We start from the raw sequence: 17461 nt of genomic DNA, 5'->3' as shown, positions 1-17461 counted from the left end.
AATGGAAGGGGAAAAAAAAAAAGATAAAAAAAAAGGAATGAAAAAAAAAAAAAAAAAAAACAATAAGCAACTCAAATATAAAAAATTTATTTGCTTGTCAAATAAAATTAAAAAAGAGAGAAAGAAAAGAAAGGGGTGGGGGGTAAAGTGAACAATAAGGAGAATAGAAATGTTCTAATTCCAAAGGAAAAAAAAAAAAATAAAAAAGAAGAAAAGAAAGTGTATTTATAAGTAGGCAGATCAATCCAAAAACTGTGTTACTTGATCTTCACTCCAACCCCCTAACTGTCAAATTATTAATCTTTTGTTCCCGATCATAAACTTCTAGGACAATTTCCTTTCCCCTTTGTGCGTTAATCCCCTACATAACATACTCCCTTTAAGACTACATTTGTTGTTTTGTAAATAATTCACACTTTACGTACACACCGGACCAGAGAGCCGATAGAGTGTTATTTAATAATAAACAACAACTGCTTTTCCGAATCTCATAAACAAAAAAAAAATATCAAGAAAAAAAAAAAGGGGGGGAAAAGAAGAGTGGTGACACTCCTAAGGTCTATGGCTTACTTCTTTTTTATAATCCCAAGAAGCAAAAGAGGGAGAAAAGAAGTAAATGTTCGAGCATGATCGATTCAGGGACATGCAAAATAACGATATTTTTTTTTCTGCATGTATCATAAGCGCCTGCCTTTCAAAGTTGCATGTATCAAATACAACACTTTATTTTATTTTTTTTTTTTTTTGCAGGAGTAACTCATTTTCTTATGATCCTAACATGATCTACAACCAAGTAGAAAAAAAAAAGTCTTTTATTTATAAAAGACATATTCTTCAGTTCTATTTTGTCCCGTTCTTTCAATGCAGTGTAAACCGAAAAACATTCGAAATAATAAAAAGCAAACACACAAATCAGCATGGTTTGTTGTTGTATTAGTGGGAACCAAACGGAACCAGCCTTTTTTTTTTTTTTCTTAGATAAGGAATAAGGTTGTGGAAAAAAAAAAAAAGTGGGAAAACAAGAATGGGTTGCATGATTTTTCTATGCGCCTGTCCCCTTACGGTCTCTCATCTCACTTTAGGATTTGTACATTTGAACTGCAGCCAAGAAAACAAAGGATTCAATCGATTTGACACTCTAAAGCATCTTTGTGATATAAACAAAAAAATCATTTTTATTCGTTTATAAAAATGAATAGTGAATGTGAATATCTGATATGTCAATTTATACAGTTGCTTTCCTTAAGGGTTATTTAAGGGCCGGCAGTGGGAGCAGGGTTCATTCTACGCTTACCACCAACTTGAGTGGTGACATTGACAAAACGACGATTGTAAACTTGTCTCTTCTTTGCACGACCAGTCTTGGCCTTCTTCTTTTCTTGCTTAGCAACCTTGGGGGTTTGGGACTTAACCTTACCAGCACGAGCTAAAGAACCGTGTACTTTACCCTAAATCAATCATCAGTCTTTTGGATCGATGGATGTCTTTTAAGTTTACCATTTTATAGAATAATAATAAAAGAGAAGGAGGTACTCCATTCGCTCATACCCCCTCTCTCTCTCTCTCTCCCTTGTTCCCGCCAATTCCCTATCCCGGTCAAGTCCGGTTCGCATCATGCAGCGAAATTAGAAATTCTCTAGGCTATTTTAGCCCCCTATCCCCCCCCTCTCTCTCGCCCTCAAAAGAACAATGGCTTTGCTGTCAAGTAGGTTCAAGTACCGACTTTAGCGAAATCTGGCTCAGAAGCCAAGGAAACCAAAGATCGAACAAAGGACGCAACCTAATCCTCCTCCCTTCTTAAACGATAATATGGGTAAGTTTCAACTAAATATCCATCCATCCATCCATCAATCGTATTCATCATCCTATCTTTTCATATAACATTTAGCTGTCGGCAAGAACAAGTAAGCTCAATTGTGTTTTATTTAACGCGTATAAATCATTAAACATTACTTTAGGCGTCTTTCAAAAGGAAAGAAAGGATTGAAGAAGAAGGTGTAAGTAGTGGAGCTGCAAGAGAAATATAAAAGTCGATTTTTGTTTCTAAAAACAATCGAGCGAGACATTCTGGACTACAACCCATATTGACGCCTAAAAAAAAAAAAAAAAAAAAAAAAAAAAGGGAAAGATGTGCATAAATGGGCAAGGGGAAGGGGAAACAAAAAATAGTTCTCTTTGCTCTTATTTAGAACAATTATACTTTTTTCTTTTGCAGTATCGGAAAATTGTGCATGAATTGACATTTTCTTATTTAGCGTTGACCCTTTCACCCGTAAGGATTGGTATGATATCAAGGCTCCTTCCATGTTTGAAGTTCGTCAGGTCGGTAAGACCTTGGTCAACCGTACTCAAGGTCTTCGTAACGCCAATGACTCCTTGAACGGTCGTGTTGTCGAGATGTCTCTTGGTGACTTGTCCAAGGACGAATCTCGTTCTTTCCGCAAGATCAAGCTCAAGGTGGATGAAATTCAAGGCAAGAACTGTCTTACCAACTTTAACGGTATGGACATGACCACTGACAAGCTCCGTTCTATGGTCAAGAAGTGGCAATCCCTCATTGAGGCTTTTGTTGACATCAAGACCACCGATGGTTACTTGGTTCGTCTCTTTGCCATCTCCTTCACCGCTCGTCGTCGTAATCAAATCAAAAAGACCACCTATGCTCAATCTTCTCAAATCCGTCAAATCCGTAAAAAGATGTTTGAAATCATGACTGAAGAAGCTTCTGCTTGTGATCTTAAGGAATTGGTTGCCAAGGTGACTTCTTCTGCCTCTCAATCTGCTCAAGATGCTATCGCTGTCCGTATTGAAAAGGCCTGTCAAGGTATCTACCCTCTTCAAAACACTTATGTTCGTAAGGTCAAGATCCTCAAGGCTCCCAAGTTTGATGTCTCTGCTCTCTTGGCCCTTCACGGTGGTGCCGCAGCCGCTGGTGACGATACTGGTGCTAAGGCCACCAAGGAATTCGTTGAACCTCCCATTCAGGCCTCTGTTTAAGTCATATTTTTATTTTTAAACAGTCAATAAAGCATGTATCAAATTTGTATAAAAGTTATTTTCTTTCGTCTTCTTCTCTTCTTTGTGCAATGATCTCCTTTATCTTGCCAGCAAACCATCCACTGTTCGTTTCTTGATCGAAAATAAACGTACAGTTTGCATTCTTCTTTGTCTGAAGGTGGACACCATCGGATCTTGCTTCAACCCACTGGATTGAATCCAAAGGATAACAAGTCTCCATTTTCAAATGATCAGATCGCACCACGATGATATTTTCGTAAGTTAGGATGACTGCCGTTTGCTTGTTTTCCAGTACACCGTGAGCAACATAGGCATCGTTCAAAAAGCTTCCATCTTCCATCTCTTTGAGCCACAGTTGACCAAGAGCTTCTCTTTCAGAATAAGGCTATATACAACTTGAGTGCTGTATCGCATACATCAAAAGCAAGCACACATACCTTTAATATACCATCTCTTCCAATAAAACGAGGTAATCTTTCTCGAGTAATCACTGTTTCATCGGATGCTGTCTCTCGAATACCAGCAGTAATGTTACTCGTCATGTCAAATAAACCAGCCACAGGTTTCGTTATAGCGCTGAAAATGTACTTTTGTTGAAATCAAATGGGAAAAACTGCACTTATTTCTACTTACCCCACAAGCCCTTTACCTAGTCCTCCAACAAAACCTACAGCACCATCCTTTGAGGCTCCCTCCATTGGACTTGTCTATCATTATCATAATTTAGTTTGATCTACAAAAAGTTCTATCAAGACATGTTCTTACCACTAATCCTGTAATACCGCTAGCAAGGCTTGATCCAAAGTAACCAACACCTTGAGTAACACCGTTGATAGCATGGGTTGGCTTGTTTCGAACCATGTTTGTTCGTCTCTTGTCTTGGAATTTTTTATCCATGGTCGCAGCAGACAAACCTTTCCCTAGACTTCCTGTCAGGCGAGACAAGCTATCTGTTACACCGAAAACACTCTTTTTCATAAAGCCACCAACACCCTATATACAAACAGTTCATCACTACCCAATCCACCAAGCCCTTTTGACATATATTTACCTTGGCAACACCAATACCCAAGTCTTGAGGTCGATCACTCATGATAAATCCTTGGTATGGCTCATAGAACAGTTCACCAAATCCAGAACTTAGATTACTAAATAAGCCCACAGGGTTACCCAGGATATCAATACTGCCCAGTACACGATGTACTTGATACATTGCCTGTTCACGGTAATGAAGAGCGATACGAGATGCCAAATCATCAGAGCTTGCGCGAAGGTTGTCTACCATGAGTGCGTTGAGTTTGATAGGGGCATCATTCACGTTTCCAATGGTCATTGTAAGCACATTGAAGACATATCCCACAGGTGTGTTTCTTAAGCCTCCCCTACAAAAAAATCACATCAATCTATGCTTAAAAAAAAGAAGAAGACAGGTTGCTATTTACTGAACATTTCCATCCATTTTATCATCTCTGACGAATGACAGGTTGAGTCGCATTGGCTGTATACAAAATTCTTCAAAGTAATAAAGTGCAGATGCCTTTTCAACACCAGGCTCTGCTGTTTCCATGATGAATACATTGTCTCTATAGTGTGAATGGATTAAATAATAGGCACATATAATTTATGTATCTACACATATACCTTTGCTTTTGTGCACCACTTGAACTTTCAAATTGTGCAAAGTCCATTAAGGCATACAGGAAAGTTTCGTCTACTTCGAATGCCATTTCTTGTAGAAGGAAAGAGAATATTTTAAAGTATTGTACACCATGTTGATTATCTTTGGCTTTGTCTAAAGCAACATGAAGTGTAGGATGCGTAGTTTGTTCATTTGATACTTTGGGACGAGCAGAAGGATAACACAAGATGGGATAAGTAGAACCAAATAATTGATTGTCAATCTAATACACATGTACTTTTGTTAAGAAAGCTGTGTAATTCTATTGAATAAATTGTTTCTCACCTGAATCCATTCGATACCTAATCTGATGGATTGATACAAATTTGAATCTGTATGCTTAAATTCAAATCTCTTGATAGTAGCAAGTGCCAATTCCTATTCAATTCATAATTAAAAGCTTATTCTTTTCTTTTTTTTTCTACATTTTTTCTTTTTTTTTCTACATTTTTTTTTTTTTTTTTTTTTTTTTTTTTACCTGTGAATTTCGGTCGATGATCGATAAACGTAACCCAGCCAAGTTGACTTCGAGTATAGAATTTATTTTATGTTTGACATCCACAGTTTCGAAAGCCTCTTCTTTAGAGGATGATTTCGGACGATATAAACTTTTTGATAAATCAAAGTCAGTGATATGCAGTACGAGAGCAGAACCTCGAGCCACAATATCCATAGATAGCGTGTCGTTTCCTTCTCGACGCTTTGCATAGCGGAAGGGTACTTGAGACCCTACAGCCTCAAAATTGATTGTTCGACGTCTATCACCCACGCACAGCTCTAGTTTCTTTTCTTTGGCAACAGGAATATCCCATGAATACTTTATCTTTTCACCTGATGAAATCGTGAAACTTTGAGGCTTTGATAATGCTTTCTTTTGGCTGCTGTTCAAGTTGTTGCCTTCGAATTTAATATCGGTTTGAGTGAATTGGATGTCGACACTAGAGTCATTGATGATGTGGTATGGCCATTCATCATCTTCATTCAGGGCGACAAAAATAGTAGAATCCTTGATGCTGACAGAGACACGTACCAGCTCTTGACGACCCTCTCTTTCTATTTTAACATACATCTTTCCGATATCTTGAATATTGAAAGGAGAGGACCACTTGCTTCTAGGTTCTTGAAAACGAAGACATATCCATCGAACCTGGGATTGACTGGTTTGGTAAAATGGTGTCTTTTGACCAGGCTTGAGATCGACAAGACCTTCAGTACCATATTCACAAATATCAAGGCCAATGGTCATGTTATTTTTCAACACATACCGCGGTGTGATTGTCACGATCTTTGTTAACCTCACGTTACCTTTACCTTCCTCCACTTTGATACCAACATGCTTTGCAAACGGATCAGATTTAGAAAGTAAAGTGGCATCCTGACTGTTTCCAACCGCTTCAAAACTGACCGGTTCGCTCCATTTAACAGCATCCATTGAAAGCTGAGAACGATTACGCGTGCTTATATCAGCATAGGAGAAAATGGTCGGAACAATCTGCTGACCTTCATCAAAAGCAGGAATCGATTCTGTTGATGTCTTTCCTTTCAAGTAAGTTTGTTGAGAACGCAAGTGGATGGGAAGACCAGACTTGTTTATGATCATGTAGGGTGCATAGACCCCAATGTATAAAGAGCCCACAGAGTTGACTGTTCTTGATACATGCATTCGCAGATTGGTAGGTATGCCCTGCTGATCTCTGATGACCAACTTTTCATTCAAGGAGTTGTATTGGGGCGTGGTTTTGATAGTGCTCACTTCGCTAGGCTTGTATTTTTCGGATTTCAAATCAAGTTGGACATTGAGTACAGAATTACTACTAAACTCATGAACATGGGACTTTGTACCCTTCTGAAGGCAGATTGAAACCTGTTTGTTGGATCCCATCTCTGTCAGACAAATATCAAAATCGAACGGAAGCAGGTTCTCGATTTCAATGGGCGCACAAAATTGAATCTTCATGTGTGGATAGTTTTTGGAAAGCAAAGCCGACTTGTCAAATTCTACTCTAGTCTGGAACAGATGCGATCCGCTGCTGCTGTTATTGAATGGAGAACATTCTATAAATTTTGGGAAACTAGGCAACAGAACATCGGACCATGTCAGCATCTGTTTGCTCCATTCATATTGGTCTGAAGGCCTGATCAGAACCCAGTGATCAAAGCACATCTTGATTGGAACACTATATGTCTCTTGGGGCCGAAGCTTAATGGCCTCGGACAAAATACGTCTTTTGTCATCAACGATGGCTAATTCCATGCTCTTTGATGAGTTGTTTTCCAGCACCAGACCACTTCTGAAGGTCACCTTTTTGACGTGATTTTCCAACCGAACATTAATCATCAGACGATGCAAGACACCTTTGTCCTCTGGCTTGAGAAGGTAGGCAGACTCTCCTTCACGATCAACTGCGATGTGTTGAACGCTATCCCATCTGATTTCACCGTCTTCCAACTGAACTCCCAAAAGGTCTTTACTTACTTGTATACTTTCTCTACTACTCTTCCAATCGCTAAACGACCAAGGCATCGATTGGCCATTGCTCAGCTTGCGTACCGACGTATGGCCAACATCAGCATCGTCTTCTGACATACTCCAGAAATGCAAATCGTAACCTGTCGAGTTCACAAGCAGGTAAGGCTTCACTTGAACTTGAGCTGATTCGCTTAATGACTTGATTTCGGAAAGCGTTTGAGATATAGCCAGAGCACTTTCGATGAAGGTATGTGTCACATTAAGATAAATAAAGTCTTTAGAGTCCAACACCACATGCGTGCTTTTGTCCACTATGTCTTGGTTCACCTTGATGTCAAAGCTCCAAGGCTCTAAAAGGGGTTCCCAGTGTGAGTTTTTAAAATTGAAGCTCTTGATCGCCATCGAGAAATCAACGTTTGCCTTGATAGCCCTAGACCATTCGGAAGCAGTAATTTGGAATGGGTCCATATAAAAGTCGATAAAGGGAAGGTTGTGAAGATCTTCAATCAAAATGATCTGCAGTCCTTCAAAGGATGCAATAAGTGACTCCTTTGAAGCTTCCTTTGTACTCACTTGTTCAGGAGAAGGGGACACTGTACTCTTTGAATTATCAGGAGTAGTGGCAGACACTGATTTTGGTGCTTCATTCTTATTTCCTATTAACGCCATACCCTTGTTGGCTATGGTAGCGATGAGCATCACATCCTGGTACGACAGACGTAAAATGATCGGCTTCACGTGAAGGTTGACTGTCATGGTAGAATGTGATGCTGGATTGTTTACAAGTAATGATATATCAAAAGGCTCGATAAAATGCAAAGTAGATTCGGCTCTGTTGTTCATACGACACAAAACCAGCTCAATATCATTCAAACCCAAGCTCAATGCCTCTTGCTGCTCTATTTTGAGTTGATTGAAGGAGAACACAATTGCTTCAGAAGATTCATCTTCAGGTGAAGCAAGACACACGATTTCAAAATTGGTAACGCTCGCGTTGACTCTAAGAACTGCAGACGATTTTTCCTCTGGTTGTTTCTCTAAAACTTGCAATTGTTCTTTGTTCTTATCATGAGGCTGTATGACGTTTTGGGATTTAGTGGATTCAACAAAAGGTGAAGTGAAAAAATCCTTAAGTAAGAACAAATAGTCCAAAGATAGAATGATTTTAGGACTGTCAATAGCTGCCTGTATATCTGTGATGGGTATTTGCTGTTCCTTGTACAAACACAAATTGATTTGGAACTGAGGCCCATCAAGAGACTTTGCAGGTAAAATGTCTCTGAACTTGGACTTGGATTCAACCCTGGTGTCAGAGAATTGGATGGATTGCATCTTGGCCTCCAATTTCATACTTTCGTCCGACATAGTTTGCATTTTCACAGCAACTGCATTAAAAGCAAGCTTGGATAAACTATGGCTGATTTGGTCTTTTGATTCGGCATCTTTCAATATTTCTAAGCAAATGGTGCTTAATTGGATGGCAAGATCAAGGTTTACAAATTTAGTCTTTTGAGCGTTTTGAATTTGGATGTCATGACTGGAATCTCTGGAATTGATTATTATCTCTGAAGAGCTTTCAAGTTTACCAGCTTGCTTAATATGACCTTCTTTCTTGTTTGACGAAGAATTGAATGTCTTTTGCAGATTATCCGAGACTTGTAAAAGCGTTCTGTACTGCTTTTCTGTCAAGGACATCAAAACATCAGAGATGCTACCACGGATCTGTGAGCTTGGTACATCGAGCAATCCATCTGGTCTTTTCTCGAGGTTATCAATAACAAAAGCGATGTCCAGGTCTTTAATGATAGGCAGTGTCTGCTTGACTGATTTACTGACCGTGGTTGATTGTAGATTGATCTTGTAAACACCACATTCGATATGCGCCAGAGGTGCTTTTGTGTCCTGCTTTTCAAAAAACTCATTCTTGGCTCTGATCTCTCCCAGATGAGCTGTGACTGTGTCTTGACCGACAGCAGGAAGAACGACAAGAGGACTCTCGATCAAAACGTCAAAATGGAATCTATTTCCATCTTGCTGGTACTGTTCAGCAGTTTCTTTTGCAGTCGTTTTAGCTGCATCATAAACCGATTTCATCTCCAAAAACTCAGTCATAAAGTTCATTATGGGTTGAAGCGTATTGGAGACAACAAACTGAATAGATCCCATTCGAAGTTTAAATGCCTGGTTGTATCCTGGGAACTGAGATTCTTCTGAGTTGTATGTCTTGTAAGAAAAGTCTGCTAATTCATCACCAACGATACTCACAATCCATTTTTCAGATATGTCAGGAGAGGCAGCAATTGCAGCGTCATCAGACAAGGTCAAGTTACCAAACTTTCCACATACCTCCAACGTTTTTGGCTCCAGCATCACAGAGAGATCTCCAGAACTTAATCCAAGCGTTGCCAGTCGAGCACCATCATTATTTAACATCACATTTGCGCTGTCCATATGAACAGTAACCTTTGTCTTTGAAGTCCCTGATTGTTTGATCTGTTCTTGAGGAGCATCCTGCGCTGTCTCCGTTACTGATTCAGATTTTGCGGGACTTATAAAGGCATTTGTGGCCCAGTCTTGAAGATGAAGGAGAGAGCTTCGAGTGACAACGACAGTAAAGGTTGATAAAACAAGATCGGCTGTTTGATCGCATTCATCATAAACATCAGAAAAATGTGGATGATCTTTGGCGACCTTTTGGTATTTTACATTCAAAAGCTCCTTATTACTGCTTGTGATACCATCTTCAAAGACATCTGAAGTAAGCAAATAGCCAAATTCACTGCCATGTTCCATCTTGTCAGTGACATGAAGTGCTTTGAGAGACAAATCAACCGAAAGATCCAAGGGTCGAGTAAGAATGGATACTTCAAAACGTTCCAGTACGACTTCGCAAAGGAGTTGGTCTTTCTTGCTGCTCTTATTGGCATTGCAAGTTTCGTTGAGTGCAATGGATACTCTGTCTATGACAAAGGCCAGTTTGAATTGCTCTACTTCAGATACTGCTGTCTCATCAGAAGATGCAGATATCTCACTTACAGTATCAGGCAGTACAAGGTCTTGCTCAGATGGTCGTGATCGCAAGGCGGTTGAGTGTGGCTTTTCGATAGAAACATCATTTGATTTTGGAGGAGTGGCGAATTCAATGATTCCCATGAGCATCCTGTACTTGTCGTCAGACATATTGATAGAAAGTAAAGGCAAATAACCCGAGACTTTGACCTTTGTAAACTCTGTATTACCAGGCAAGATACAGAGCTCCAGCGAAAGCTTCATGTCCATGTGGTCAATGAAACGAGGATCAATGTCATCTACAGACGCATCGTCATTTGTCAGCTGCAATAAGCATTCTTGAACGTTGGCGGCAATGATGATCTTTGTTTGAGTCAGCTGAAGATTAAACTTGTCATACATCAAACGCTCGAGATTCTTAACGTCTTCGGCGTTATATGCTTGAACTTCTTTTGATGTAATATCTTTAACCATATTTGAATCAGCGAGCTCACTGTCAATCTTGATATGACCAGCATTGATCATTAATACAGGCGAATTTTCATTTGTTAAGCTACAAAAAGAGGTAGGAAGGTCAGTTAAATAAGAATTTGTTATGAAAGTCAATAGCCAACCTTTCCGGTACATAAATAATGGGCGCATCAATGCCGATGTCAACCTCGAATGTAGTATGGTTTTCAAATGCGAATTCTAAACCTGCACGAGAATGAAGTTTGAGCTGTTGAAATTTATTCTCAGCAGCAGCAATCACCGCATTTACTCCTTCCATCTTTGAACTTGGAGGTTTAAAGAACTCTGTGACACTTTCGATTAACACTGGGCTATAAATTATTTCCAAAGGTCTCATCTTTAAAGAAACTGCATTACTGGCCGAGCTTTTTAAAGGTTTCTTTTCAAAAACAACAGAGAAAAAGGGTTCCTTTGTACCGGCCGAAGCAAGGGCTTTGCGTTCCTGATTGTGCTTTGAGTCAAGCAAAGATGAACTGTATGAAATGGTTAGTTTTTCCCTACTATTTAATGCAAGAAAACCAACCTTCCATTACTCTCCGTTTTGACGCCAATGATCTGACGATAAATTGTATTTCGACTACTTCCATCAAATAGTTGAAGGTCCCCCAAGGCAGCACCTACCTTCATAGACCCAACATACTGAGTAAAGTCTGCAGACACAGAATCGAAAACAAGCAAAAACAATTCTTGCTCGGTAACTTTCTTGACATTTTTCTTTAAAACAAAGGAGCCACGGTTCAATTTGGTCTTTAAAGACAACTGGATAGCCTATGATAATACATGTTGGTAACATAAATTAGAAAATAAAGAGATACATACATCATTTGGTAAATTGGAAGTAGCAGAAGCATTAATCTTTTCTTCATCGTATTCAATAACTTCAAATAGTTCTTTCTTTTGCTCTTCTGTTATATGAATAGATTCGTCATCATCCGATGCTGCTGATTTGGAAGCACCAGTAGCCCATCCCCACCAGCTGTTCTTTGCGTTTTCAGCTTTCTTCTTTCGATTTTCGATTTCTTTTTAAAAACATGTTACTAAACTGCTAGCATCTACCCGTCTTTTCTTACCAATTTGAACTTTTTGTTTACGAAGCTTTACATTTGCAATGCTTCTATAGAACCGAATATCTTGAAAGGACAAGACTCTTTCCAAATTTTTCAAAGCCATGGCTTGTTCTTCCGTAGCCTCATTCAATTTATTTGCCATATAACATTCAACATACTGTATTCTTTGATCACGACGAGTACGGAAATGATCCCAAGTCCACTTGTAATTCCGTTCGTGAATTTCGGATAGGATAGCATGGGCAGCAAACTGAAAAAAATCTCGGGGGTGAGTCTTGGCTGATTTTTCTTTGCCAGGATGAAATTTGAGATATTTCTGTTTCTTGATGTTGGCTTGAAAGAGATCCAGCATGAGTATGCAGTCTCGGTATTGATGATCATCCAGACCAAACGCAATCTCGTCAAAGAGAAGAGTCACATCTGTTTTGGGTGCACCGCATGTTTTGTCCAGTGTTACTTTACCCGTACCTGAAACGGGCTTGAGTAAATATTGATGTTCCTTGATAGGTTTAGTAAAAGTAGGAATCTAATAGCAGAGACAAATGAATAGGTATATTTTAAAAAGTATTTGGTTACCAAGTCTGTAAAAACCTCAGCAGCTTCTTCATGATGCATACCGGCTAATGATTTTGCATCTGTATTCCAATAAACAGCCAAAGATTCAAGTGTCACAAGCTATGTAAACAACGTCGGGCGCCTTAGGGATCAATAATGCATAAAAGAAAAAACAACAACAAACCTTATAAACAGGGCTTGAAGGATCACTGATGAACTTGGGTTGCCAGTTATCGTCAGTGGATAAACCGCTGAGCTCGTTAAGAGTAAGACCGATAGCAAAGGGATGCCCAGGGTCAGATAATTTATCTTCATATCGAATATGAATATTTTTGATTTCAAATTGCAGGTTATTAATCACTTTGTTTGTTAGTTGAGCCAAGAAGCCACCATCATTCGTATCCTCTTTTTGGTCTTTTCGAGAAGAATCCAATAATTCTGCAGTTTCAAGACGTTGTTGTTTTAATTTATAGAGTCTTTCTTCTTCTTCTTCTACAGAAAACTATAACTATTATGAGTGTGTGTGTTTTTTATAGAGGCCTTCTTTTTTTACTGTTGCTTCATTTTTGGGTTCAGCCAATAAATAAATATGATCAATGATAACTTTCACAGGTTCACTTTTCAAGTTTGACCAAGGTATAACAAGTGTTATTTGACCCAGGTAGCCTAAAGATATAACATAGTCAGCTATCAATATTGTTTTTTTTTCTTGTCGTCTTTACCTTCTGATACGGAGACAGGAAGATCAAGTTTATCAAGGGCGTCTTTTCGCAGTTTCAAGTTAGAAAGGTTTACTTCGCCTATAGGTTAAGTGTGAGTACGTGTGAAAGGAGGAAAAATAAAAAAAAAGCAAGCCAAACCTTTCCATATCCCGATTTTAAGTTGATCATAGTTTAGGTTTGAGACATAGTCTTTAAGGAACCTGTTCAGAATACTGACTACAAGTGATTCCAACATGTTGTTTTCACGAAAGAAGGAAAAAAAAGGGCAAAAAAAAGCGGAGTCAGAGGTTTGAAGTTTAGTTTAGTTATGCGTTACACTTGACAAAGAAAGAAAAAAAAAAGGGCTTACTTTGTACACGTTGATTTTGTTACGTTTGTAACGCGTCAATGAATAAAAACAACGGTAACAGTATTGGTGCGGATGTGTCATATATTAAAAAAGTGACAGACTTCAAATAGCATATAGTGTTACACGAGCCAATCTTTTTTTTTGGGTGTCAAAAAAAAATTAATTGTGGAAAATTTTGTATTTTTTTTTTTTTCTTCTTTTCTTTTGTAAATATTTTAAATAAAAAATGCCAGCTACATCATCATCACCAAGTTTAATACCAGAAAATAGAGAAAAATGTAAAGAATAATAGTGAAAAGAATGATATTCATTAGTTATATTAGATATTGTTGGAGTATGTGCAATGGACAGAAAGGCTAGATCAAAACCAATGAGACACATATTAAATAGATTATTGATGCATGGTGATTTCGAAATTGTCATTTTTGGTGACAAGACTATCTTGGATGAAGGTAGTAATATTCCATTTATTGTATGATGTTAATAGAAAATAGAGGTGGAGAATTGGCCTGGTTGTGATTTCTTGATTTGCTTCTTTTCAGATGGATTCCCACTGAATAAAGCAATTGAATATACAAAACTAAGAAAGCCATATTGTGTCAATAATGTGATTATGCAAGCACTTTTATGGGATAGAAGGGTAGTGTTATCAATATTAGATGCTATTGGTGTACCTACACCCCCTCGTTTGGTTATATCAAGGGATGGTGGTGCAAAAGTAGATCCTGAAGCAGCAGCTACTTTTAAATCTTGTACTGGAATGGACATGGATCGTGTATTAGCAAGATATGCCACTGATACCAGTTCTATCTTTGTCGGTAACCATTTCATTGAAGTGAACAATGAAAGATTGGAAAAGACATTTATTGAAAAACCAGTGGATGGTGAAGACCATAATATCAATATTTATTATTCTGAAAAGAGAGGTGGCGGTGGGAGAAGATTATTCCGAAAGGTAAAAACATCTATTTTAAATAGAGGAATGTATAGTAATTTTTATTGTATAGATTGGAAATAAATCAAGTGAATTCGATCCCCAATTAACCGCACCACATTCTGATGGATCATGGATTTATGAAAAATTAATGGAAACGGATAACTGTGAAGATATTAAATTATACACTGTTGGGCCTCAATTTGTTTATGCAGAAACAAGAAAGTAATATCTAATGAATCACAAACACATCATAATAATAGCATGCTATAGGTCACCTACAGTGGATGGACATGTCAAACGTAACACAGATGGAAAAGAAATTCGCTATCGTGTGAAGTTGACTCAAGAAGAAGAGGACATTGCTAGAAAAGTATCCAAGGCATTTGGACAAACAGTATGTGGATTAGACATCTTGCGTGTTCAAGGCAAATCCTATGTGATTGATGTCAACGGCTGGAGTTTTGTGAAGGGCAATGATTTTTATTATGATCAATGTGCCAAAATACTCAAGGAATTGTTTTTCCGTTCAGTTCAAGAGCGACCCTTGTCATTAGCAGATCAAATTCCACCCGAGATCTTGCCTCAAAACTCATGGAGACTCAAAGGATTTGTTGCTGTCTTTCGTCACGGAGATCGTACACCTAAAGAAAAGCTCAAGATTTCGATTATGAAACAACCTTTTATTGATTTATTACAAGGTTCTAGACGTGAAGTAGTCTTTAGACAAAAGCATCAACTTGAATCAGTCATGAAAGCATTGAATACTTGCTTGGAAAATGCACCAGAAGAACAATCAAGCAAATTATTATCACTCAAAGAAGTATTAGAGAAAAAGCATGACTTGCCAGGCACAAAAGTTCAATTGAAACCTAAATTTGACCCAGAAACAAAACAATTGCTTAAAGTACAAGTGATTGTGAAATGGGGTGGAGAGGTAAATAGGATTGTCTTTAGCTTATATGTTGCTTATCACTTTTACCAGTTTACACACGCTGGGCGTCACCAATCGCGAGATTTAGCAGAAAACTTGAGAAAGGATATGAATATATTGAATAGACAAGTATTGGAAGATGTAAAAATATTTAGTAGCTCAGAACGACGTGTTAGAGACACAGGTAAATGCAACATTTCAAAAATGAACAGGTATTGATATTAGGATGTTAGCTCAAGTATTCGCTCGGTGGTTCCTTGGAGATCCAGAGACATTAGAAGGCGTAATCTCAGAAAGCAAATACTTGTTAGATGATAGCAATGCAGCCAAAGAACCAGCAGATGAAGTCAAGAAAAAGTTAAAAACTCTGCTGCGGCCAGAAAATACAATTCCAGAGTGGATGCTGGCACAGATGGGTTGGGATGCAAAACTACCACAGCCTTCTATTCTGTTGCAAGAGATTGCAAGCACAATGACACGTATGCAGTATATTATGCGTAAAAGCTGGGCAGCATTGGACGTAGACAATATACAAAGACGCTGGTGTTGCTTTGATTCACCCAATTTATTTAAAGAAAGATGGGAAAGAATGTTTAACCAATTTACCGATGGTGAAGAGACTATCTATCCAGATCCTTCATCTATTCCAGCCCTGTATGATTCTCTCAAGTATGACGCGTTGCATAATAGGCCCTTTTTGGAAGCTGTATTTTATCAAAAAGAAGAAAGTGATTTACTCAACAAATTATACAAGAATGTTAAGATCATGTTTGATTTTATAGCACCTCAAGAATTTGGTATCTCTGATAATGAAAAGAAGAACATTGGTATGCTTATCAGTTTCCCCTTATTAAAGAGTATCCTGGATGATTTAGATGAAATGCAGTTCTCTGATGTCCCAAGAACACGGTTATATTTTACTAAAGGTAAGCTAATAGAATTACTACGTAACATATTATTAATCTATTCTATAGAATCCCATGTACATGCATTATTGAATCTTGTTTATTTATCCGGTGTTCCTACAAAAGTACCCAAAAACACTTTACCTGAACTAGATTGTAAGTTTACATTACTGTTACCATCACAACCGAAAACTAATACCAAATTGAAGTCTTGACGCAGATCACTTTTGAGTTGTACGAAAGAAACAGACACAGTGTTCCCGAAAAGGAATATTCTCTTCGTATCGGATTCAGTTCCGGTGCACATTATGATAGTGTGCTCGATTTAAAGATGGATGCTGAACATTGTCTAAAGGTGGCTCCAAGAAGAAATTTAATTCCTCACTTGTCACTAGAAGAAGTATTGACTTATCATAAAGGCTATTTAAATGTACCCAATTTAAAGAGTATTGAACAACAAATAGAAGAAAGAAGACTTTATTATGCTCAAGAAGATGACCAATAAACATTAAAAATAATCTCTTTGTAATCTTCGTGTCCTTCTCCTTCTCTTTTCATTTTCACGTTCAACTTCCTTTTTTAAGAATATTTCGGCCAATCGAATAAAAAGTGAGTAAAGATCCATAAATAACTCAATCGCGTGTCCTGGAACGTCCATCACACCCAAACTGGCTCTTTCAATAATCATTTGCGTATCATACATCACTGCAAAAAAAAAAAAAAAAAAAAAAAAAAAAAAAAAATATTGATTAGACTTGATTCATAAAACCATCACTTTTGTTTACCAAATCCTGCAAATGCTAACAATCCAGCATATAATTCAAATGTGAATAAACTTGAAGATCTGATAAATAAGACATTGGCCAATGATAACCACAATAAAATACCAATTGCACTACTGGCTAATGCCCCAATATACATCGTACTACGTCGACTCGACATGGTTGCACTAATAGAGAAACCCAAGAAGATTAAAATAGAGGACGTGAGTGCCATAAAGATCATGTTTCCAGACGGATCCCAATTTAAAATGAAGGAAATAAAAGTTGAAATAGCAATACCACTAAATATAGAGTATGCCTACGATATATATCAATAACATGTTTGTATATACATGCACTATATCAAATTACAAGTAATAAAGCCCATCGACTTGTACTATTCATTGAAGTATATCGAATCATAGAAGCACTTCCAATCGCACCTATTGAACCAACACTTGGGCCACTAGAACCCAAGTAGTCACCCATTTGAGATCCCACAGTAGCAATGGCACACATGGCTGCCAGTGTCAAGTATACATCAATCAA

General features: G+C 38.0%; 4 protein-coding genes across 4 annotated transcripts; 2 read left to right on the top strand and 2 right to left on the bottom strand.

Annotated features, from left to right (window-relative positions):
• Window positions 1-1253: 1253 nt before the first annotated feature.
• On the bottom strand, window positions 1254-1500 carry RO3G_15842 (40S ribosomal protein eS30; the record flags this gene model as incomplete). The annotated part of the gene is made up of 2 exons (XM_067670426.1): window positions 1254-1448; window positions 1498-1500. 2 exons carry the CDS (start codon window positions 1498-1500, stop codon window positions 1254-1256), a joined length of 198 nt encoding a protein of 65 aa, XP_067526527.1.
• An 804-nt stretch (window positions 1501-2304) lies between these two features.
• Window positions 2305-2997, top strand: RO3G_15841 (40S ribosomal protein eS1; the record flags this gene model as incomplete). Its single annotated transcript, XM_067670425.1, has 1 exon — window positions 2305-2997. One exon carries the CDS (start codon window positions 2305-2307, stop codon window positions 2995-2997), a length of 693 nt encoding a protein of 230 aa, XP_067526526.1.
• A 395-nt stretch (window positions 2998-3392) lies between these two features.
• RO3G_15840 (uncharacterized protein) lies at window positions 3393-13264 on the bottom strand (the record flags this gene model as incomplete). The annotated part of the gene is made up of 17 exons (XM_067670424.1): window positions 3393-3594; window positions 3652-3725; window positions 3784-4011; window positions 4070-4400; window positions 4461-4601; window positions 4660-4919; window positions 4982-5074; window positions 5175-10728; window positions 10790-11158; window positions 11209-11453; window positions 11505-11704; window positions 11756-12278; window positions 12329-12427; window positions 12492-12809; window positions 12861-12973; window positions 13030-13107; window positions 13168-13264. The coding sequence occupies 17 exons, from the start codon at window positions 13262-13264 to the stop codon at window positions 3393-3395; spliced, it is 8925 nt and encodes a 2974-aa protein (XP_067526525.1).
• Window positions 13265-13991: 727 nt separating this feature from the next.
• RO3G_15839 (uncharacterized protein) lies at window positions 13992-16656 on the top strand (the record flags this gene model as incomplete). The annotated part of the gene is made up of 7 exons (XM_067670423.1): window positions 13992-14333; window positions 14386-14537; window positions 14586-15249; window positions 15298-15430; window positions 15480-16172; window positions 16221-16307; window positions 16361-16656. 7 exons carry the CDS (start codon window positions 13992-13994, stop codon window positions 16654-16656), a joined length of 2367 nt encoding a protein of 788 aa, XP_067526524.1.
• Window positions 16657-17461: the final 805 nt, after the last annotated feature.

The sequence above is a fragment of the Rhizopus delemar genome, genomic scaffold, assembly GCF_000149305.1.
Source record: "Rhizopus delemar RA 99-880 supercont3.17 genomic scaffold, whole genome shotgun sequence".
NCBI lineage: Eukaryota > Fungi > Mucoromycota > Mucoromycetes > Mucorales > Rhizopodaceae > Rhizopus > Rhizopus delemar.
The sequence above is the reverse complement of the archived record's forward strand: the minus strand, read 5'-3'. Positions and strand labels throughout refer to the sequence as shown.